Source organism: Bos mutus, chromosome 23 (genome assembly GCF_027580195.1).
Source record: "Bos mutus isolate GX-2022 chromosome 23, NWIPB_WYAK_1.1, whole genome shotgun sequence".
NCBI lineage: Eukaryota > Metazoa > Chordata > Mammalia > Artiodactyla > Bovidae > Bos > Bos mutus.
In genome coordinates this window covers 39,470,175-39,494,188 of record NC_091639.1, presented here as the reverse complement: position 1 = coordinate 39,494,188, position 24,014 = coordinate 39,470,175, and the positions used below count along the sequence as shown (strand labels likewise).

Below are 24,014 nucleotides of genomic sequence, written 5' to 3'. Positions count from 1 at the left end.
CCTTTAATTTAATAAACAAGAGAGCAAATCTTTGTGGTTGAGCCGTCTGAATGTGGGCGTTTGTATTCACTTTCCATTTGGCAAGGTCTCACTTGCTGCCCAGCATTAACACTGGACATATACTTACAAAGAGCCTGAAGAACTGAAGTTCCTCTCCGTGTTCTCTACCCTGATTTGTAAACATCACACCCAAATTTGGGGGACATAATGCACTGATAAGGCAGCCTGAGGTGGTGGTGGTATTACCTGTTGGCTTAAGAATATCAGATTCTGGAAACTCATCGAAGTTTGAGGTATCATCAATGCTTTTGATTTCAATAGATATTGCAGCAGGTCTCTCTCTGCCAAGAACAGACATTCCAAAAATTACTATGGTTAGTAATCATATGGGTCACAACTAAAGTCTGGGAAAGACCCCTGATCTGACTGACAGGGAAACTCTGTCCACTGACAGGCAGCCTTTATTTCCTTTGAAAAGCTATGACCACTGACAATCACACTAGCTGACTAAATCCAAACGAAACTGTGATGAAAAAATGTAACAATTATCCATAGCTAGGAAGAAAGACAAGAAAAATAAGGTGAAATTAAAATTCAAAGTTAGCATATTCCTGACAGCGTGCCTGTCTGCTGAAAAGGGAAACTCAACCTCTACATGTCCCTTCGTGCAGGGCTCTGCCCTCTTCTACCAGAAGTGCCACCGAGTAGAGAGGCTAAAAGGTAAAGGTTACAAATCACAAACATGCAAATTAGGGACAATTATGAAACAGATACAACTTCATCTTCTGTTTAGCAATCAGGGAATGCTGGCTACAGCGGTGTGGGCAGAACACTGACAGCACTCTACGACCCACTCCCACGACAATTTCATGCTCCCCTGCCTCCCCCTCAACTCCTTTCTTCCTTCTCTACCCCCCAATAACAGCCTCCACCTGTGGGCACAGACTGTCCGGCTGGTGGCCCCCAACACTAGAGAGACTGGTGTGTCCGAGGTAAGAAGCAAGTGAAACACGATGCTCAGGCGGTCCTTTCACCATGGAATCCAAAGGTGTTTCACTTTGCAAACAACTGCTGGCTTCAACAAATCCTGTGGCACATGGCCGACAGGAAGTCCCAACTCCCAATCCTTAACAGGAATGAAAATCAGGACAAGACCCTGAATTTCTAAGAAGCTCTCTTCCCATACTTGGCATGCCAGTAATGGCTTCTAAATTAGTATTAAGCAAGCTATAGACTCAAATTATCCTAAAAGCTTTTATATGGATATACCTGATATGTTCCCAGTCAACACCTTCAAAAAAAGAATTATTTTTGATTTCCTCAACTCCAGGGGCTCCAATTCTATGTTCCCATTCACAGCAGAATCTGGAAAAGAGAGGCTTTTCAGCACACCTCAAGCAGTCTCCTCAGAAAAAGAAAAGGAATAACCTTCCCCTTTTTTAAAAAAAAGAGAGAAATGGGAGGAAGCAGAGGGCAGACCTAAGAAATGATGAAATTTCTTAAAAAAAAAAAAAAAAAAAGGATTCATTCATCTCAAAAGGCCTAGGTGGGGGACAGGGGAAATGTTCTCTGATACCTCAAAATTAGATCCTTGGCTTTCTCAGAAATAGGAACTTCTGGAGGAAAAGTCAAAGTTTCTTTCCAGTTCATCACCTTCTTATATGTCTCTTGAGGGGTCTCAGAACAGAAAGGTGGGTAGCCTGTAATGAAAAGGGAACTTCGGAGCTTTCACATCCCAGAACTCTTGAATCTGAGTGAGATTATTCCACTTAATTTGATTCTAAAAGAATTTTAATGATCCTACGGTGTCCTTTCCTATGTGACATGGACAGGATTCCCACTCATCCCAGGAAACAACTAAACCAATTCTTCATTTCCCCCAAATCCAAAGTGAAGTTGTGCTTCTGACACCACTAGGGAGCCAGCTACTAGCTGGGGCTCAAGAGGAAGGACAGAAGCCGAGCTGTGGACACGGGGCTCCCTGGGCCCCAAGAGGGGAAAAAAAAGGATGCGGCACTAAGAAATAACCCCTTCCAGGAACATCCTTATCTGGGAAAAGTGACTCCACGCCTGAGAACTGCAGGGGAGAGGGCAGTCACAGCGTGTCGCTCCACGTGCCCCCCGCACGGATCACATCCGCCTCCACACGCACCCATCCCACGCTCCGGAGACAGCAGCCAGATGCTGCCACACCCACACCGTCATTTACACGGACTCGCTCTGGGCCACCACAGACGGGGCTCTCCTAGTGCTCAGGCATATGGCACCCCCCCCAGACGCATCCCCTAAATACACAGATACACCAAGCAAGAGGGAGAGGGGTCAGAGCAGTCCATGCTTTGAAGGCTTTGAGAGAGAAGGGGGACAGCAAGTAAGAGTGCTTCTAATACTGCCCAGTGAAGGCTCTCTGAATACAGTGGGTGTTTAATAAATGCCAGTGAATGAAAGAGCTGCCAGATGGAGAGGATGGAAAAGTCAGAGAAAACCATGATAAATGATCAGCAAAGCCACGACAGGGTGCCCGTGAGCCCAAATACAGTGGGATTCATTCGATGACCCAGAGTTTTCTACCCAGGAAACTTCATAGTGAAAGACATGGGGGGAGAAGTGCTCACTTAGGTACCCCAACTGAAACAGCCTTATCAACGCACGGCTCCTTCCTGACCCCAAAGAAAAAGTTCCCTGAAAGCACGCGACTTACCAATGAGCATTTCATACATGATCACCCCCAGCGACCACCAATCACAGAGCTTGTTGTACCCGGTCTGCATGAACACCTCAGGAGCAATGTAGTCAGGAGTGCCTACTGTGGAGAAGGCCTGAAACACGCACCACATGTCAGGGAGGCCTGGCAGGAAGGCGGACGCCCAGAGTTCTGTCCTAGAGACCAGAGGCTATGAGACCTCCTGGAGCTACCCACAGACTAAATAAGCAGGAAGGCCTCTCCACAGCACTTCCAAAATGAAAATAAAGCCTTGTCAGTGAAGTGAGAGGCCATTCACTCAAAGGCAGAGGTCAAGGGGATCTGTCAAGTATAATAGTACCATAACAGACTGAGTACCCAGTGTGTGCCAGGCTCTGATACTTTTATGCTTACGAGCCTATGACAAAACTCAGCAAAGAGGACTTTGTAGATAAAACTCTGACGCCCAAAACGGCTTTGCCTAAGGCCTCAGAACTAGTCAGGTGGTAGACCCCCGTATGGAAATTAAAGATAAAATTATAAACTATTGGTCAAAAGTTTATAAATATCTACTTACCAAACTGAAACATGTATGTAATAGTTCTTAGGCGGTTATTTTCTAAATTCAAATAATCTCCTCTCTCACACCAGGACTGCAATACCAGGCAAAGTGCAGTCACAGCCTTCCTGTGCTCAGCGTTTGAGGGCTTCCCAGTGGGGAAAGCTCAGATCTAAGTGCTTTCCATGTTATACAACTTGTAAAGTTAAAAGCCACAGCTGTGTGGTGTTTTAAAAAATATTATCAAACAGTGCAAATGTATAGAAAAAAAAAAAGCACAGAGAATACAACATCCATGTACCCATTACCTATATTAAAGAAAAGTTAATAACCTGTGGTATTTTTCTCTCGGGTCGTCTGTCTTTTTAAAAGAAACTATGTAAACAAGAAAAGTGAGACTCCTTCCCTCTTCACTGAAGTCATAACAACCTGAAGTTGCTGTGTTATGACTGTACAGAAATTTGCATAAATGACAAATTACTCCTTGCATATTTCAACTCTTAATAAGGGGTTTCATACTGTGCTGTATTATTCTACAATACTACAACTTGCTTTTTCTCTTCCACATTATGACTTTGAGATTTACTCATGCGGCTCTTAGTTCACCCACTTCACTGCTGTGCACTGCTGTGACATTATACAAGCGTCACAATGGTTTTATCCATTCTTCTGTAAATGGACACTTATGCTGCTTCCAGTGTGTCATTCTAACAAGTAACACCTGAATAAACATTCCTGTAACACCTCCTGGGCACTGGGAGTATTGCTGAGTCTTCCATTACGAGCATCTTCAACTCAATGAGACATCTTTCAGTTGTCCTCCAAGGTGGACAAGTTGTCCTCCTCTTTAAACATGCCCAGTGGGGATAGCTCTTAGCGATCCACTTTCACCAACACTTAGCTTTGCCAGACTTCCATTTCTTTACCTATCTGATGAATACGAAATAGGATCTTGCTGTTTTCATCTGCAAGATCTCTAGTAAGGCTGAGTGCATATTCATCTGTTAATCAGACATTCAGTTTTCTTTTTTTTTCGGTGAATTATTGTTCAGATCCTTTGACTATTAGCTTTTTTCCCAGTTGCATCACTTTTTATCATTGATTCATTGGAATTCTTTTTTAACTTAAAAAAAAAACAAAACCTTTTTAGGCCTCACAGTTTGTGGAATCTTAGTTCCCCGACCAGGGATTGAACTCAGCCTGGCAGTGAAAGCTCAGAATCCTAACCACTGAACCGACATGGAATTCCATTCCTCTGATTTTAAAAAGTAATTTTGCCACAAGTCTCTCAAACTGAGATCTTAGTTTTGTTTTTGAGCTTTGTAAAAATGGTATCATTCTACATGCAGTCTTCTCTTGCTACTTGATTTTTCCTCTATTTTGTTTTTAAATTTGAACCATGTTGTCACATGTGGCCGTTGTTCAATTATTTTCACTGCTAAACAATATTCTATTCCAGAATGTAACCATTTTCCTGTTGATGGACATGGTTATTTCTAGTTTTCTGCTATTATGAAAATGCAATAAAAATTCTTATGCATATCTCCTGGTTCAGAGGTGCAAGAGTTTCTCCAGGGCATCTGACTAAGGGTAAGTACGCACATGAACTGGAAGATGATTCCAAAGGAGTTTGGACCATGTGGCTTGCCTCTTATTTTGCTTATATTTTTCAATATACAAATTATTCTTCTTTAAAGTAGTAAAATACACTTATTCCTTCACAATTTATACTTAATTACCTGCATTATTTCTCAGTATGTTATTTAAGAAACTCTTCCTTACTGAAGTCATACATATATTGCCTTGTATTTTCTTCTAAAATTTGTAAAATTTTATTTTCCATCTATAATTTTTTTGTGTATATTGTAAGGTATGAATTCATTTTTTCCATATGAATAATTGTACATTGTTTTCTTTCAAATATGCATGTTAAATAACATAAATGCCACTTTTTTAATCTTTCAAGTTTGAAATATGGATTGGGCTTTCCCCAAGAAATGTTAGCATTTTAATTCTAATTATAAAAGTTAAGAAACTATAGAAACCTCTTCAAATTAGACTAAATATATTCCAGCAAAGCTGGATGTTAAGTAAATCCTATTTGTCCGAAGATTTCCATTATAAAACTGAGATCTCTTGCTACAAAAAAAAGAACTTCAAGATACTAAGGTATAAAAAAAAATCCTGGAGTTACAGGATGCGGGCAACAGCAGGTTCCAAACTGCTGTAACGTGCTCACCTGGGAGCCAGAGCCCCTCCCTGGGAGCCCATGCTCACTGCCCCACCTGTAAGTGCAGGTAAGCAGGGACCGGCCCCTGCCCAAACCTCTGCTTTCCACGCGGACGTGTCCTCCAATTTCAAGCTCTTAATACCTAAAATCTGTACTATTTTTTTTCCTTTTGTTGTCTAAGTGTTGTTTACAGTGTCAATTGCAGCTGTGCTAAAAAGTTTTGTTCACTGTTAAGAGTAATTTCAGATGTGTTGCAACTTACTATTTCATTTAGGATTTTAGGGGAAATAGCGATTTAATTTCTTTCTTAATCACTTCTGTAAATTTTACACTTTAAAAAATTAACTGACAAAGATTAGACGCATAGATGTACTTCAACTTTTACCTCTGTTTAATAAATAAATTAAGGTTGACTCATACCTTGTGGCTCAGTTGGTAAAGACTCCACCTGCAATACGGGAGCCCTGGGTTTGATCCCTGGGTTGGGAAGAGCCCCTGGAGAAGGGAAAGGCTACCCACTCCAGTGTTCTGGCCTGGAGAATTCCATGGACTGTACGGACACAACTGAGAGACTTTCACTCATACCTACGTCCTAATCGGTTACTGGCCTAACAATCACCCAGGACCATGCTGGCACTACAAATATTAGAATGGAATTTAAGCAGCCAAAGATGAAGGTAAAGCCTCCACTTGTTTTCTGTGATTTTCAACAGACTGAAAAGTAACAGGCTGAAAAGTAACAGGCTGGGTGAACAACTACATATGTTAGGCTTACCCTAGAGCAATAAATTTATACTAAGCATTAACTTATATTAACCTTCCACTAGCAGAATGGGATCACTTACGAAAGGTCAAAAAAGCACAGGGTTAAATGACCTTTTGAAGACTGAATAACGGTAGCTTTATTTCCAAGTTATCAAAGGAGGTAATATGAGGATGACCACTTCTGCTGTAGATAAAAAGGCAAGAACCTTAACCAGAGCATGAGAACCTAAGTTTATTCAAATTAAAGAATAGTAAATATTAAAGGTCATTTAACTCCAAATGTAGAACTTGTGGAACCTCCTTCCTTATAGACCTATAAGGCATTCCTAATAAGTTTGACATGACTCTCTGGTTTATGTCAAAGGGCATAAAGCTTCTCAGAGTATGAGGATAATTTAAGGTATTTAAGATTAATTACCCCCAAAATAAAAGTGGCCAAAGATTTAATCTTAGTTTGCCTTAAAAATTGCTTTTTAATCACAGAAGATTCCTTACCTTTTGTTACCTTCCAAAACACAGATAAATATCAGTCTCCCAGTAATGGAGGAGCCACTGTCTAAGAAACAGTTTCTTAGGTAGAGGGTCTCAACTTTGCACAGCAGAATCACCCAGAGCCCTTTTAAAAAACCAGGTACCCAGACTACATACCCCAAACCAACTGCATCATAATCTCCTGGGGTGGGACCCAGGCCAGACATCAGTATGCTCTGAAGTTTCCCAGGTGATTCTGGTGAGCAGCCAAGGCTAAGACCTACCACTCTGTGACAGACAATAGAGGCATCTGAAAAGATTTGTTCCCAATGTTCCCTAATCCTTAACAACCTATGTAAACGGTGCTTCAACCACCTATAAAATTTAAACATTTAAAGAGTATCAGAGTTCCTAAGAAGGCTATGATGTGATTAGGTATACCAAACTTTAGTATCCCCAAATTAATGTTAGAAAAGATATCAAACATTAGTCTCATTTACTATATTTCCAAAAATGTTTGGTTTAGGTTAATGCCTCTCCCAGGGCCTGGGTTTAACATAAAAATCATAATATTCAAAACATGGTCTTGAATGGACCTCAAATGAATCCAAAAAATGCAAGCCTTTCCTTTGATTCTTTCTTAATCCTAAGGCTTCCAACTTTCACATATGACTAACAGGTACTTACCAGCAACCTATTAAATGAATTATTAGAAATACCACAGAGAACCCTAATTCAGTGTTTTACTAAGGACTCTGGCCAAAACATAGTATTTGGCAAACCTGCCAAGTTACAACTGTGTACACCAACAAGCAGAAATGCCACAATTTCTAGAAACACACATGCATGATCCTCATTCCAAGTTAGTCACAGTTTTCCATCCTTGCCATTCTTGCTTTCTAATGACCCACTGCCAGTTTAGCTTTACTATTTTCAACTTGCTATTGGGTTTCTTGCAAAGCCTAATATGTAGGGATATACAGTCCTATTACATCTGGTCAATAATTTTCCAATAACTAGACAATGGGATATGTACATTGTAATTTATGAACCAATGGATCAGAATAAAAGTTTGCCTAGACAGAACATTTCAGTGGTAAATTTGCACTATTTAAATAAGTTCCACCATGTTACTGAGATAATGCAATAATGTTATTTATTTTTAAGCTTATGGGGCATAATTTTATGTGTATATACACGAATTATTAAAGTAAGCATTTCTCTTAAATTTCTCTCCAGTTTTTAATGACCAAGTTCTTCTTTCTGCAATAACATAGGAAAGGGTGGGGCAGGCGAACTAAGTGAATCACAAGTTTGAGAACCACAGCCTTGAAGTTCCCGGTAGATATTTGTACTTAGTTTCAGTTTGAGAGAACTCCACCTCAAATATAACCTTTTACCACCATAAACAGAGGGAAAAGGTAGAAGAGGAAGGAAAGCAGCTGTCACTAATGTAAAAGGTCAGAATGAGGTCATCCACTGAAAATGTCATGACCAAAACAACCTCATTTTATATCTGCCCTCCTTCAAAATACAACTTTTGGTGCTCCCAATGTGACAGGCCTCCCTTAAGGTAATTTAAAACAAGGAATAGGTAAGCTGCAAACATTTATCAAATGCAAATTTATGTGCATATTTCTAAACTGATTCATACTTGGTTTGTAGCATTTAAGAAGCCACAGATATTACTTACTAGCTGACGTCTATTTCTTTTCCAGGTTTCTGCTTTCCTTTTGGAATTCATGTTCTGAAAAGCTAAAAGTAGAGAAAACAAGTTCTAATAAGAAAAGTTCAGCAATGTTTACTACTTTTTTAGGCTCTGGTTCAAGCCACAGGAGACCCTCAAGTCTCGCTTTTCTCCCCACACACCAAGAACTCTGCATGATACATTTCCCACCAAATCCGTAAGCCCCAGTCAGAGGCGCTAAAGCATTGATTCAAAGCATCATGCAGAGAGTTTTAAGCCACACTTCTCTGGAGATAATATGACCAGAGAGGAGGACAGGCCTTAAACAGAATTACAAGGAACTGAATCAGAATTACGGGGAATTCAGTCTCATCAGAGAGAGGCGACGGTCCTCAAGTAGACCTAAAACATGCACAACTTTTCAAATTACTATCAAATTTCCAAGAGTAGTAACTCTTACATAATCAGAGACTTCTGTATATATTATACACTACAGACATAGCTTCCCAAGGATGAACTGTAATTTTACTACATAGTTTCAATGGTTTGGGGGTTTCCCTGGTGGCTCAGATGGTAAAGAATCTGCCCGCAATGCAGGAGACCTGGGTTCGATCCCCGGGTCAGGAAGATCCCCTGAAGAAGGGAATGGCAACCCACTCCAGTATTCTTGTCTGGAGAAGTCCATGAACACGGGAGCCTGGTAGGTTACAGTCCATGGGGTCACAGAGAGTTGGACACGACTGAGCGACTAATCCTTTCACTTTGACTTTTCAACAGTCTGACAGAGCGAAAGTAACTCGCTCTGTCACTGCAGAAAGAAGCACCAATGGTAAATCTAACCTGGAGTTGTTCCCAGGATTTTTTCCTCTACTACTTTTGTTTGCCTGCTCCTTGTTCATCCCTTGTAACCTTCTCAGGAGAGCTCCAAAGAATGCTTGTTGGGACATCTGCCTTAACACATTTGGTGGCCTTCATCTTCTCTCACCACACAGTACAAATCACAGGCAAACCTGGGGAGGTATTTTTATTCTCGAAAGACTTTAACTATGAGAATCTCCTACTCCATCCTGCATATTCTGGTTACCAGGGGGAATAGCTCTTCCAGGGATAAAAAGGCTACCATCACTGTTAACACTTACTGAAATCACTGGGGAGGCTGTGGTTCAGATTTCTATAAAATTCCGTCCTGTGTGCTTTTTTCAGTCCTGTGCAAAGGCCAAAGTCAGAAAGCTTCACATGGCCCTATGGAGAGGAAACAAGGGAAAGAACAGATGAACGTTCACAGATGTGGAAGAGAACATTATCCTCTCCAGCTCCGTGCATTACCCATTACGGCTCCACAACCAAAGGATGCTGCTGCTGCTTTTATTATGGGGAGAAATATATACTAGCAAATGAATTAAAGATCACTCCAAATCCTATTATACAAATATTATATGTTTTGGGTGTATCCACAGCATCTAATTTTACCTCTTGAACCACAGCATCTAATTTTACCTCTTGAACTACCTCAATCAATATTCTATGTTTCTTCAAAATTGTTTTTAACATCTATATAATAATCAAATGACTCAATACATCATTGTCTACCTATCCCCACAATGCTACTTAATCCAATCTCAAGTCATGTGGATTACAATAAGCATCGCAGTGCCAGAGAGGGCCCGTGTTCCCAACCCTAGTCAGGCATGATACAGAGGATGGTCTTTATAAAAGGCTGTTTGAGCAAGTCTTTATTCACATAGCTTTTTCTCCACTTGAATTATTTCACTGGGATAAATTCCAAGGAGTAAACTATTCCAAAGACAAAGGGAATCAACTTCATTGTACAGTTCTTGATAAGTGTTGCCATACTGTATTCCAATCGTTAAGTCTTTGACTTCATCATTCTCTTCAAAGAAAACTCACACCTCCTATGAGCCAGGCACCATGCCTTTAAATGTGTTGTCTCATTTATAATTCTTAAGCCACCTTTCATAGACTCAGAGTCATTAAACGACTTGCTGGTGAAATGGCAGCACCAAAGCCAGAAGTCAAAGCTCTTTCTCTCCAAACCAGGATTATTTAACCCCTCTCCAACCCCTGATCTCATCTAGAAAATGCGTATCATGGTATCTTCCTGGCATGAATGGTGAGAATTAAGGCTTGTAAGGCTCCTTTCCTGGTTCTCTAAGGTAGAAGAGGGTGTTCTAGGGGTGGTGAGATTTTCCATTGCGGGACATTTGGTCCACACCAAAAAGTCCTTGGTATTTAGTTCTGTCTAAAATGGATGTTTTGGATTGGACCAAATTTCAAGGAACTTTTGTCATGAACCAAATGGCCATAGTCAGGACCAAATGTCCACCTACCAAAATTTTAGGTAGATAAGGAGGTAAAACCAAAACTAGGGGAGCAACTCTTGCTGCTGGGAGCAACTCTATACTGCTCAAGGTCACACAATCAGAAGTGATGTGGCCAAGGACTGAGCCCTGGTGACCTCCCCATCTGTGGTCTTTGGTCCCTAACATATAAACATCCCAGGGTACAAGGCTACAGAAGCCTTGCTTAAGAGTAGCTTTCTGTGTTGTTTTGGTTTTTTCAATCTCATTACGTTTGGCTGTGTCTGTGTGTGTGTGTGTATGTGTATACACACGCAAGCACAAGCATAAAAGGTAAACTACCAAAGATGACTTTGAGCCTACTAACCTGCTAGTTCCCTTTTAGATTTGCAAATAACCTGTTCTACAAGCCAAGGAAGTGTTTCACAGTTTTAATTACACGTTTTACCTAGACAACTCCAGAACAGTCTTAAAAAACAGTGCCTGGAGCAAATGCTGTTCAAACCTAGATTTTCAGAGAACTCTGTAGCACTTCTCAGTATACAGCAGGAACTCAAAATGTCTACATTTTCACTTTTACAACCAATATGGCTAAACACATAAATGAGCCCTCTTCTACAAGTCTGGGCTGACATATTGTAGAGAGCATGTCTGCACCAAACAGGTGTCCCCAGTCCTCTTCAGCTAGACTGAGTCCCCAGCTCTTGGCCTTCAGTATGTTTGCTGGCCTTGAACACAGACTTAGCCTCCAGTGAAGCCAACACTAAGGCACTGGGTACAAAAAAAAAGGCACTGGGTACAGGACCAAGGCATCTGAACCCAAGACAACACAGAGCAGAGCTGCTACTTTATTAAAATATATCTGAGCTTAAGGACAGAAAAATAATCTCATACATGTTACCATTTTACTATTCACTTTGAGGACGCTAACTGTACATAAACTGGCACAGAGAGAAAGCTACTGAAGCTATTACACTAAAACAGTTGTTACTGGGACTCCCCTGGTGGTCCAGTGGTTAAGAGTCTGCCTACTAACGCAGGGGACACAAGCTCGATCCCTGGTCAGGGAGGATTCCACACGTCACGGCGCAGCTAAGCCCGTGTGCCACAGCTGCTAGGCCTGCAAGCTGCAGCTGCTGAAGCCCGCCCGCATGGAGCCTGCGCTCCGCAAGGGGAGACGCCACACATCCCACAGGCTCCGTAAGAGGAGCCACCACAGGGAGATGCCCACACAGCCCAAGTGGCGAACAGACTCCACTTGCTGCAATTAGAGAAAGCCCGAGCACCCGGCACGGCCAAAAGTACTCTATTTATTTAAATAAAAAATACTAATAAAAAAATATTTTGAACAATGACATTACATTTTTCTTCTTTATAGCTCTCTGTATTATTCAAATTTTCTACTATGTTTGTATATTATTCTTATAATGAAGGAAAAAACTATTAACCAGAAGAAATTACTAGACAAATCTACTCTCGAAACAGAAAGAATAAGGTTTTCAAAGAAAGTAGACTAAAACTTCAGATTTTTTCCAAAGACTGTTATCAAAAGACAGTAAGAAAGGAAAATACCCTATGAATTAAATTTACTTTCCTACTTAAAAGAATTCAATCTAGAAAACAATTCTATGTACCAGAACACAACAATCTAGAATTTTAAAGCTGGAAGGAACTTTGGAGCGTTTCCCAATCCATATATTCACTTCATAGATGAGTCAGGTCCAGACGGTGGAGTAACTTGTCAAGCAGCATCAACAACACAGCAGCACAGGGATTCTCTTCTGATTTGCTGAGAGTTTAAGAATCAGGCAACTCAGTTCATGTGCATGTCCAAAGCTAACTACAAAGAGGCCATCAGGGAGGCTGAGCAGGACTCCGCTTTAAGTGCAGGGCACAGGGTCTGGAAGCTGAGCTTTGTGACAGCTTTCTGTTGCTGTCGCTGTAATTCCTAGTTCTAGGCTGGGATCCTCAGCAGAGGGGTTCTTGACAGGGGATGCGTTAGTGTAGTTAATCATATGAGAAGATGATCATCTTTGGCTTCACTACAAAATAACTTAAATCAATTTTATGCTTAATAATTTTTCAAAATGTTCTTTAAGAGGAAAATTCAAATTATGGAATTCATAAGCCTTTCTTACCTTAAAAAAAAAGAAGAAAATACACCAGGGAGCTCACAGCTCCCCTACTGTGATTACGACAAGTCGCGCAGGGGTTAAGGCAGAGGCTGCTCAGACAGGTAGAGACACGCTGGTCAGCCTGCACACCTCACAGTACCTTGCTGTCCAGGAGAAGGTTGTCTGGTTTGATGTCTCTGTGGATGAAGCCAAGTTGGTGAATAGAGTCTATGGCTAATACTGTTTCTGCTATATAAAACTGAGTTTCCTCTTCTGTCAGCGTGTCTTTTTTCATCAACAGGGTCATCATGTCCCCTGGAAACAAGAAGGTACAAAGTACACACACGTACACACACAAACACACAAAACAATATGAGTAACAGCCAGTTTTCAGATATGTCCTCCCTACCTGCCACCATAAGGCGGTGCTAAATAGGCCTCTGCTGTGTCCCAGAGATGACCTACTATGGGCGGAAATGCCCAACATGAGCAGAAATGGTAAGCAGTTTCTAACACTTAAAAGATAAAATTTACAGCCACAGATGGCAAAACACTTTCACTAAGCTAACTGATGCTGACCCCTGAGCAATGATTTCCACTTTACTTTGGAGAGAGAAAGGAAATTTCTCCCACACTAAAATAATAAACCAATCAATCAATAAATTTGCTTAAGACAATTTTTTGGACTGGGGAAAGAGCTACTTTACTTTTCACTTGGCACAAATACCTACAAACTTCTCTAAGGCATTTCCACATTCTAACAATGGCTGTACTACAGTTATTAAACAGGCTGAGTGAAGTCAAAGTCACTCAGTCGTGTCCGACTCTTACAGTCCATGGAATTCTCTAGGCCAGAATACTGGAGTGGGTAGCCTTTCCCTTCTCCAGGGGATCTTCCCAACCCAGGGTCTCCTGCATTGCAGGTGGATTCTTTACCAACTGAGCTATCAAGGAAGCCTAAACAAGAATGTAAAAATCTTGGGAGGCTGTAAACAAGCTTTCCACTGTCTATTCACAGAACACTAGAACATATATAAAAAAGTAGGATTTAGGTACCAAAGTGTTAGTCAACAAAAGCTGTTGTAAATATGAACAGTAAATGCTACAGACTAGGATGTGTAATAACTGCCTCCCAAACATGCATGATGAACACCTCCCAAGACCAGTGGGGTTTTTTCTCCAGTGCTTATTTGTGGGTACAAAATGCTTTATGCAACTTTTACAACACAATGTCAGTATTTTAGCAGTAAAGTAACTTTGTTAGTTTTCTGCAAAGTCAAAATTTAAGTATTTCTGCTTAATACCATCAACATACAATGGTGAAAAAAAGATTCTGATCCAATTCAACAGTCAGACGAAAGCAAAGCAAATATGAATAAGCAGTTTAAAGGTAAAAGAAACAGGAAAGATTCAGTTCACATTGCACAGAAAGCCATTTATGTTAGAAAATGGAAAAGAGACAGAAACCTAAGATTTTAATAGTGTGTCATGCTGCTTATTTCTAACTTTTACCCTTGGGCAAAAATTAAGGCACTTATTAAGATGCTCCCAAAACTTGAAAAACATGATTTCCTAATCACTCCTGGCAGCCACACATTTAATCTGGAGGCACATCAGTGGGGCCAGCTCTGAGGTACCCGAGTGGCCGCAGCACAGTGGCCCAGGAGAGCAGCCAGGGGCCTCACCTGTGTGAGCGTGCCCACATGATCAGAGCGCTCAGGCCAGAGGATCTGGGCTGTGCAGGCCAGCCCCACCGAGTGCAAAGGGCAGGGTCCAGGGGACACGGAAAGCTACGGAAGACGACGCACGTAAGGCTTGTGGAGACGCACGTCAAGGGGCTGGCTGGTTCCTGAGCTGGTTCTTACTCCTATTTATAACAACTGACATCTAAATGTTAAAAAGTTTCTCCTCATTCTGTCATATAGATTCTTTTCTAACCTTCATCAGCTGTTAATAAAAAGTACTGATGACCCTAGATCTAACTAAAGGTTGTCACCAGATCAAATATTATGCCACAATTAGATTAGCTTTGGTATAAAAGCAAAAAAAGACAAAGTTTTCTTTTTTTTTTCTACCAGTGTGCTCACAGTTTATCTGCTCACTGGGAAACAGACTGTGTTCCCCAGAACAGACGTATGTTCTATTCTGGGTTTACTGTGAAGCTGTCTTACAAGATGCACATGCCAAGTTACCAAAAACTTTAAATTTCAGAAATAAGAAACAGATTGTGACTACTAATATATGTAATGAGAAATTCACTCTTTATAAGTTACAGGGGGGAAAAAAGTTGAAGCAAAGAATGTAATAGCTTCAATCTTGTCACTTGGGTAAACAGACTGACAGGACAGGCAAAGCTCCTAGTTTATTTCTATATATTTAAAAAGAAAATAAATATCCGTCTGAAATCCTGAGAATGAGAAGGTTACTTTTATGGCCCTAAAGCTGTAGAAAGGTACTCAGCACAGACAGATTACTGACCTCCTTTACAAACCTAAAAAGATACAGAAAGCAACTTTGTGAGCACGGTTAAAAGTAGAAAGGAGGGTTAATCCATGTAAGAGAGAAACCACAAAACAAAAAGGAAAAATGACCTTTCATCGTCAAGTAATTACCTCCAGGCAGGAACTCCATGATTAGGTAGAGGTTTAGCTTATCCTGAAAACTATAGAACATTTTCACAACCCACAAACTGTCTGCCTCCACTAGAATGTCACGCTCCGCACGAATGTGGCCAACCTGGAGGTACATGCATTGGATTAATGACAAGCCTTGCTCTGCTTTATCAGACTGCATATTTGCTTAAACAATTTAAATACTGTTGAGTATTAAATTGTGATGATGCAAAAGATACAGCTTATGCTTAGGCAAACCTACGAACTCAAAATTGACAACATTTGACTTGAAGGTATTCGGTGATGAAAACCTGAGTGATGAAAGGCTTGAAAATGGCAAAAATCAACGGCTTTAATGCAAATGGAAACTTTAACAGTGCTATAAAGTGAACCTCTTGATTAGTTAAAATTACCATTCTTTTCATATCTTTTTGTTCTAATAATTCTTTTTTGATCAAAGTAAGTCCCCAAGATGAGACTCTAAGCAAATCCTGTCTCAGGTCTTCAGAGACATCTGTGAAGACGGCACCTTGACAGTCCCAGATGCTGTGATGCCACAGTACGTGGTCACAGCTGTGCACACAGGAGGCACTCAGTTCTGACTGAACTGAAACATGACAACAGCTAAGAAGAGTTGTAGATTCATTTATGACACTGCCAGTTTTCTATTTGTACTGAAACATTTAGCTAAGGAGACCAAGCTAGGCCAAAGATTTGGGAGGATTACTTTATTAATTTATTATTATCAAGTTGACTTCATCTACTTTAAATATATAATAATAATCAAAACACTGCTGCATATCACCAAGTCACACCCCTTTTCTTCTTGTATAAGTGCTGTTAAGTTGCACGACGGGGTTGAATCAGATGTAAATTTATTACGACTCAGGCTGATCCTTGAGTAGAAGTTTTTATCTCAACATGTGCTCCAGGGTGGGACCTCCTACAATGTTTGGAGGTGAAGATATACCAAGTTCACAAACTGGCACTTCTACTGGCAAACTCAGCCCCTGGTGGTTGTTTTGTTTGACAGGATGTTCTGCATGCTTGCCTTAATGGAATGTCTTCAGCAAAGCCAGGCGTGCTCTATTCCATTCGGACACAGACCCCAGAGCCTTCTCTCCTGTCTTACACCTAACCTGCCTCATCTTTCCGTGCTCACTCCTATGGGCCTAAAACTCCTACTGAGTTTTCAGTTTCTACCAAAACTGTTTTCAAGGAAATTTTTAAGTAACTTCAGTGTTTTAGAAATTTTACATTTTTACATCTCTACTTATGGCATGAGGGTGGGAAAAATGGAAGAAGGTAACGGTGATAAGGAACGGTGCCATAAAACTAGGATGAAGCCCAGTGAAGATCTGAGGAAATGCTCACGGCACTTGCTGGCTCTGCCCCAGTCAGTTACCACACAAAGACTGCACGAAGCTGACTTCCCCGACCTGTTCCGTGGCTCCTGTGAAGGCCTCTGCCTACTGCAGGGACACACGGAAAGGACAGGTGTGACCACTGCTGCCTGTCACTCACCTTAGAAGGCAGGACCGTGACTGCAACATTCCTGGTTTGTCACAGGGAAAGCTGCAGGCACGGTGGCCACACCCTGCCCTTTTCTCCTGGGGCTGAGACAGCAAGTCAAGAACTCAAGGTCTAGGGGTGGAGTCAGGCGACTTTACGGGAGGGTGGGCTCTGGATTCCCTTTCCCCTGCTCCATAAACACTGAGTGGGGTGGGGATTATGTGCCAGCTGTGACCCAGGGCACTAGGAGAGCAGAGGGAACAATCTTTGGGTCCATCCTACCTCTACACGGGCATCACAACCAGAGGCTGTCCTTTCGCACAGGAAGAGAAATGGGAAGAGACTAGCTCAACACTGGTCTCTTAGGCTCTAAAATTCATTTTCCAGGTAGCAGAAACTTCCATCTTGTGAGACAGAATAACAACCAGAACTCTAAATGGGTAGCTGTAATTCCTGCTCAGTTTCATAAAAGCAAATAAGAATTTTTCCTCTGGAGAGGGCACCTATACCTACAAGAAGTCAGGCTCTGAATCTGTACTTTGTCAGCCCCACTCAGAAGTGATGGATTTGCCCCACAAAGCTGCTGCCTGCTTCCTCAAGACAGCTGCCCCAGGTCATGTCTGTGGCCGGAAACTAACTGGACCATGCTGAGATCAACCCTAGGGAGCTGAGTCCATCAGCAACAATGGCGCTAACAATTTAAGTTAATTCATTTAAAATCCTAATTTGAACAGACATTTCCTTTATCTTCATGTAGAAAGTCTTTAGAAACTAATTTTGAAGAAGGTACAGTACTTGACAGAATGTCTTGAAACAACATGTTTGGATCATCCTCTGTTACCACCTGTTACCTCTATGAAGGATTAGTAAGTGGAAGTTATGACGTGCACTTCTCTTTACAATTTTACCCTACTATTCATTTGATAAAGAAATACTGTGAGTCTTGATTAAAACTACAGGAAATATATCTTGTAAAAATAAAATTTACTTGTGACATACAAACTATACGGAGTAATCAATACAGCTTCACATTCTCCTTTTCAAGATTAACTGAAGCTCCTACAGTGTCAATACCCTTATCGCACTGATTTTTAGATACATTAAGAGGGCTGGTGTGCATTTTGAATAAGGTTGGTGTTAACATATAATGTCTGAACATCTACTGCCAGGGTATTTGCTACTTCTGACCAAAATCCCTGGGAGTCTAAAGCTTCTGGGTAACATAGGAAAATTAAAGAAAAAATTAAAATCCCAAATTTTGAGCTACCACTGAAATGAAGGGCAGAAAAGCCCTGGTGATTATAGCTCCTCTCAAGCGGCTGGAAGGATTGGGTGTGGGGCCAACCTCCATCCTGGCTCTGTGGTTCTGTATCTGGAGCTCTCCTTTCCAGGGGGGGTCTCTCTGCCCTCCTGTAGCAACTGGTATTTTACAGGATATTTGCAGGCATCGCCCACTACAATCTGTTCTGCTAAATTAAATCAGATTTATAGAAAATCTGCCTTCTCACTTTTAATATATACTGTCTAATACTTAAAATCATACTTATTCTGCATAAAATACTGGATGCAGCTTATACATCTATTTGCAAAGTAGATTTGAAGTTTTAGAAAATATTCTTAATCATTAAATGAGTCTGCACTGCTGTGCCACCTTCATTATATTTTTTCAAATTCATTCCCAAAGAAGACTGGCCTCTCTCACGTAGTGATAAGCCACTCAGAAGATCCAAACTGGGTTTGCGTGAATTTACAGAATGAAGCATGTTAAGACCTATTTTAGATCAAACTCCAAATTCTAGTTCCTAAGTCTCAGTTCCAAGGTACAATACACAACTTTCCTCAACATTCTGTAAGGAACAAGCTACCACAGTAAGTACAACCTCAGAAAACTGCTCCTAATGACAAGGACAGCTTGTGATCAACTGTGAAACACAAATAGCAGATGTTTCTCTAGTAGACTTTCAACTTTAAAAAGACTGCACATAATGTCTTAGGCATTATTTGTACCTAAAATATATGTAACTGCTTCTACTGGGGGGGAGGCGAGAAAGAAAAGCAATATTATATGACAGGGCTAAAGAAAACTAAGAGAGGAATATACACTTCAATTAAGCAAAAAGAACAGTTTTAGAAGACAAAAATTCGTCAGGTAACTAAAATCACTGCTACAATTGTGCTTTACCTGCTCTTTTTCAAGCATATCTGCTTTACGAAGTATTTTCATTGCATACACATGGCCCGTATCTTTCTTCTGAACAAGCCGCACCTAAATATTATAAGAGAAACGCCAAGAGTTCACGATGCCAAACTAATGCTTTCATGTGTAACAAGAAATCATATTTAAACTGAAAAAGTACTGCAATTTTTATATAAGCAATAACAAAGCAGAAGAAAATGCTTTTCAATGTTTCAAAATGGATATATTATACACAGTGAGGTCAGTGCCGAAACACCCTCAGATATCTATCTCCACCTCTGAATAGCTCTGGCTCCCGAGCTGAACAGATCAAGCTAATTCAAAACCCTCACTTTGGACTCATTAAACCCATGACACATGTCATCCAGTCAGCTCAAAAAAACCTAAGGAAATGTTTACAACGATGTCTAAAACAACAGCAAAAGCTAAGGCACAGGAAAAAAAATGCCTGGCAATGGGGGAGGAACTAAAATGTATAATTAGGGAAATAGAGTATTCTGCAGCTCTCCTTTCTCTTTTTTATTTTCCTTTTTTTTTTTTTTAAGAGAGAGAGAACAGATAATTTATGATGAAAAGAAATGGTCTGCAAACCCAAATACAACTCCTCGGCAAGTCTCTGCACATTCCCTCCTCCTCCCCCAAGACAAGTATGTTTTCTTCTCCCTGAAACATTATTTTCCTCGAGTCCCAGGTCCCCTCCTCGTTGAACATAAAGCTCTTTTAGATGTGGTCCTGTACCTTTTCCTCTCTCAAGAGGCCAACAGGGATTCTGAACACTGAGGGATCAGTTTAATCTCTCACCTGTGCCTTTGAATATGTACTCACATTTCCCCTAGGTGCTGGTTTTTAATAATGTGCTGCTCCTTTTGTATTCACAACGATAGTGAAACTATTGCATCAGTAGGTTGTTCACTTCGGGTGCTTTCCACAAATGGGAAGGATCTTGCACGGGCTCATTCAAACCCTCCCCAGCAGACTGCCCTTGTGACCAAGCAGGATGCACTTGGACAACCAGCTGGGACAAAGCTGCAAATGCTTTCATTCTCTACCACCACCCTCATTAACTTATTTCTATAAATTGTTTCCCAGGGCTATCTTTTCAGAGCTGTACCAATCTGGCAGGAAGAAATAAAGGGTGGAAATATGCTGCAAGTTTGCTCTTGGAAAGGCAGTGTAATGGGAAAAGCAACAGCTTTGAGATCAGGAAGACCTTGGCCCAGCTTTGGTACCACTGCCCAATGGATGTGTGACACTGGAACATTATATATCCCCTCAGGTTTAACCACATCATGTATAACATATTAGTCATGATTCTCGGAAAGAAGCACTCACTAAGCAATCAATATTGATTTCTTTCTACCTATCAACTCTCCCTCTAGATGAATACTTAAAGCATCAACATCATCTCTAGCAAAACAGAGAAGAACAAGCAGATCCCTGGGACAGTGAGAGGGCAAGAAAAAGAGGACAGAGAGCAGGTAAGGCGCGGCTCAAAGCCGGGCCCACCCACTCCATGCTGCAGTTCTAACAGCCATCACAAGCTCACGTTACGTTAGAAGCTTCGATGTGCTGTGGGATTCCTGTATTTGATAAGTATCTCTGGTGTTTTTACCTCACCAAAGGCTCCTCTGCCTATTACTTTTAAGGACTCAAAATCTTCCAGTCCAAGTCTTGTTCTCTTCAAACGAAGAAACTCTGTTTCCTTCCGAGCATGCGCTGATCTCCGGAGTCGTTTCTAATGTTTAAACAGAGGGAGAGAGGTGGGAAGGGACTCTGCAACAAGTCTTATTTGTGGTTTAGCCCACCCTGAAAGCAGGGCCCCGCCAGACTAAGCACCATCTGTTCACACAGGAAAGCACCACAGAAGGACCCTTAGGAGGTCAGCCCTGCCTCCCAGCCCTCAGACACCACAACCACACTGAACAGAGGACGCCTCTTCTGTGGACGTGGATGAACCTGCTTCACAGCCTGTTACTCTAATGTTCCTAAACTGGAAGGATAAACTTTCAACATTTTTGTTTAACTTTTCTTATATACAAGTATGGTTTTTAAATTTCTCTCTGGAATTTTTACACATTATGGTTCATTTTATGCATTAACTTTTTATTGTTCCTACAAGTCTTGGGTATTTTTCACCATTTTCCTGGGTTCTATGATTCATTTCTCCTTTTGAGAACACTTCCATAGCCATTTCAGTTCTTTTCACAGTTTCTTATTTATTATATTTTCTACCACATCTGTGGGCATTGGGGGGAAAGGCTGATTCGAGAGGTATTTCACCTTGACAAAAATTTCAGAAATTTGCTCCACTTCTATGGAGCATTTTCAGTGAATTAAAAATGCTAATTTTAAAAAAATGCTAATTTGCTTTTTAAATTTTTCATTTTATTTCATGTCTTCCTTTTCTTGGAATTCTAAAACTAATTAATTTACTACTACAGAGCCTAGAAGTCATCCTTCTTGGTATTTAATAATTAACTTCTCCCTCTGCATAAGTACCTAAATCCAGAAGCACACCAGCCCTCATAATTTCCTGTTACAAGTCAAAACCCTTCCTCCATGCGCCAATGCTAACAACCTGCTACACAAGACATGATCTGCCAGGCTTGGTTTCAAGGAAATTTTCCAATATTAATTACCTCTTCATCTTTGAGGCCTTCTTCTTCCATCACTTTTTCTAACTTCTTTTGTCTAAAAATAAAGACATATGAAATTAACATTTGAATGATAACTTTCTGTTAATCTATGTACAATTTTTTTTTTACTGATAGAAACAGGTCAAACTCAAAATGCTTCATTAAATCAACAAATTACAGTTACTAAGGCAAGTGAAAAGATTCTCATCCTTTGTTAGCTCTACATTTTGACAAAAATTGTTTAAGATGTTAATGCAACAAAGAATCTAATTTCAAAATGTAAAGTTCTCTCTCTTTGGGTGTGGTAGTTCTTCCTTAACAAACCAACAGCTGGTGTCTGATAACCTCTTCTATCAGGGTGTTTCTCTCCCTGCCCCAGACTGAAATCTACTTCTTTTGTTTTCACATCTTCCTCCTCCTCCCTGCCACAAGCACAGAAGTAACCAAGGTAAACACAGAATTTGGAGATTTAAGGGGGGTGATGTTCAAAAAAGGTGATGAGCGGCACTAATAAAAGACACAAAGCCACATGGAACAGCCAAAACAATTACAAAACAATACCAAAAAAGCACCAAAAAAAAAAAAAAAAACCTTGACATTTTAAATCCTTGGAGTAGGATACCTTAGAAACTGCATCCAAGAATATTTTTGACCTATACTCTCATACTGATTTGATAAAACTAAGAGAAACAAGTAAAATTTCCTGTTATTTATTCTGCATAATAAATGAAAGCACAGGGGCTGGAATCTCCTCTGTCCCTGTCAGGATCCCAGATAACAGGCCAGCTGAGCAGGGCAGGGAAGAACAGACATATAGGCTACACGAAGCACCATCATGTGGTTTAGGCCAGCTGAGGCACCCTGTACTTCGACATCACACAAGGATGGTTGACTCTCAGTCTGTACACAACTAGGAGCTACTAGAGGCTTGTACACAATGGAATGGTGTTTCTCTTTGAGAATGGCAGCCTGTAGTGAGCTGATGGACTATCAGGAAAAGCAACAGGCAGAGGAGAAAGGAGACAGGAGACAGAAGTGGGAAGGGACTCTGGAACAAAAAAAGCTATCATGAGTCAGATGGACAATAAAGACCTGGAGCTAGGGCTGGAAACTCAAAATGATGTGAACAGAGTCACTGCAAATATGACCAGTTGACAGGAAGAGTCAAGCGAACAGTCTTAGAATTTCTTGAGTGAGAGGATAATGATGCCACTAACTACGACAGGGAACACACAGAGAGGAACATGGGACGATAATGAGTTTTAGTCAATGAATATTTACTGCAATACCAGTATTTAGTGAAAATGAATATTTTTATTTAATTATATTTATTTACTATTAGAAATCATATTACAGTACAAATCCACAGGCTCAGATGATAAATAAGAATTTGTGTCCAAACTCCCAGGAAGTGAAAAGATCTACTGCAACTCTGAAGGAAGAAGAAAGCATTTGCATGACTCCCAGTCTGCCCACTCCTCTTCTCCTAGTTCCCAGAATGTCTGGGGATATGCATCTATGTGTGCATACACATCAGAGAGAGAAGGCTGCACCACTGGTAACTTCCAGAGTGAAAATTAATTCCATTTTTGTGGTTAAATAGTTGAAGTTGGGAAGAGTAAGAGTAAACACACACAAAAAAAGAGTAAACTCATGGTAAGAACTATAAGAACTCAACCCTGGTCAGCTACTTCTGGGCCCTGAATATCAAACACCATCATACTTTCTGACTACATGTTCTCTGAATGATCACACCAGACGGTGACAGCAGTCTTAACATGCTATCACACAATGTGTGTTACAGAGACTGCACCTTCTGAATTTTAAATCTAAATTCAAACTGTAAAGTATTCTACACTGCCGCTGCAAGTGTAATTAAACTGGTCTCAGTAGATAATCTGCTGAGAGTAAAGTATTCAGCAGCATCAACATCTTGAACACAACCAGCTTCTTTTCTTTTCTGGCCACTGCGTTCAATTTGTGAAATATGAAATCTTAGTTCCCCAACCAGGGATCAAACTTTTGGGCCCTCAGGCAGTGAGAGCTCAGAGTCCTAAAACTGGATGGCCAAGGAATTTCCCTCAGATTTTTTTATTAGAGAAAATATCCAGAAAAAACCTACCATCCAAAATGATCCATGGTAATGATTCACTGGGACCAAGTCAAAGATCTTGAAGACACCAAAAATGGCATAACACAGTGACATCTTACAAAAGGCTTATGAATCACA

The 24,014-nt window shown here is 40.7% G+C and overlaps 1 protein-coding gene across 4 annotated transcripts in view; it reads right to left on the bottom strand.

The window, feature by feature from the left end:
* Positions 1-24,014, bottom strand: part of STK38 (serine/threonine kinase 38) — a 41,596-nt gene that overhangs the window by 2,196 nt on the left and 15,386 nt on the right. For all 4 annotated transcript variants that reach the window (XM_070360895.1, XM_070360896.1, XM_005890499.3 and 1 more), the window contains 11 exons: positions 21,788-21,839; positions 20,761-20,883; positions 19,134-19,217; positions 15,440-15,563; positions 12,988-13,142; positions 9,535-9,637; positions 8,402-8,463; positions 2,702-2,819; positions 1,577-1,700; positions 1,270-1,365; positions 247-341 (listed from right to left, as the gene is read on the bottom strand). In XM_070360895.1, the coding sequence (XP_070216996.1) occupies positions 247-341; positions 1,270-1,365; positions 1,577-1,700; positions 2,702-2,819; positions 8,402-8,463; positions 9,535-9,637; positions 12,988-13,142; positions 15,440-15,563; positions 19,134-19,217; positions 20,761-20,883; positions 21,788-21,839 (1,136 nt within the window). The remainder of the gene's footprint in view (positions 1-246; positions 342-1,269; positions 1,366-1,576; positions 1,701-2,701; positions 2,820-8,401; positions 8,464-9,534; positions 9,638-12,987; positions 13,143-15,439; positions 15,564-19,133; positions 19,218-20,760; positions 20,884-21,787; positions 21,840-24,014) is intronic.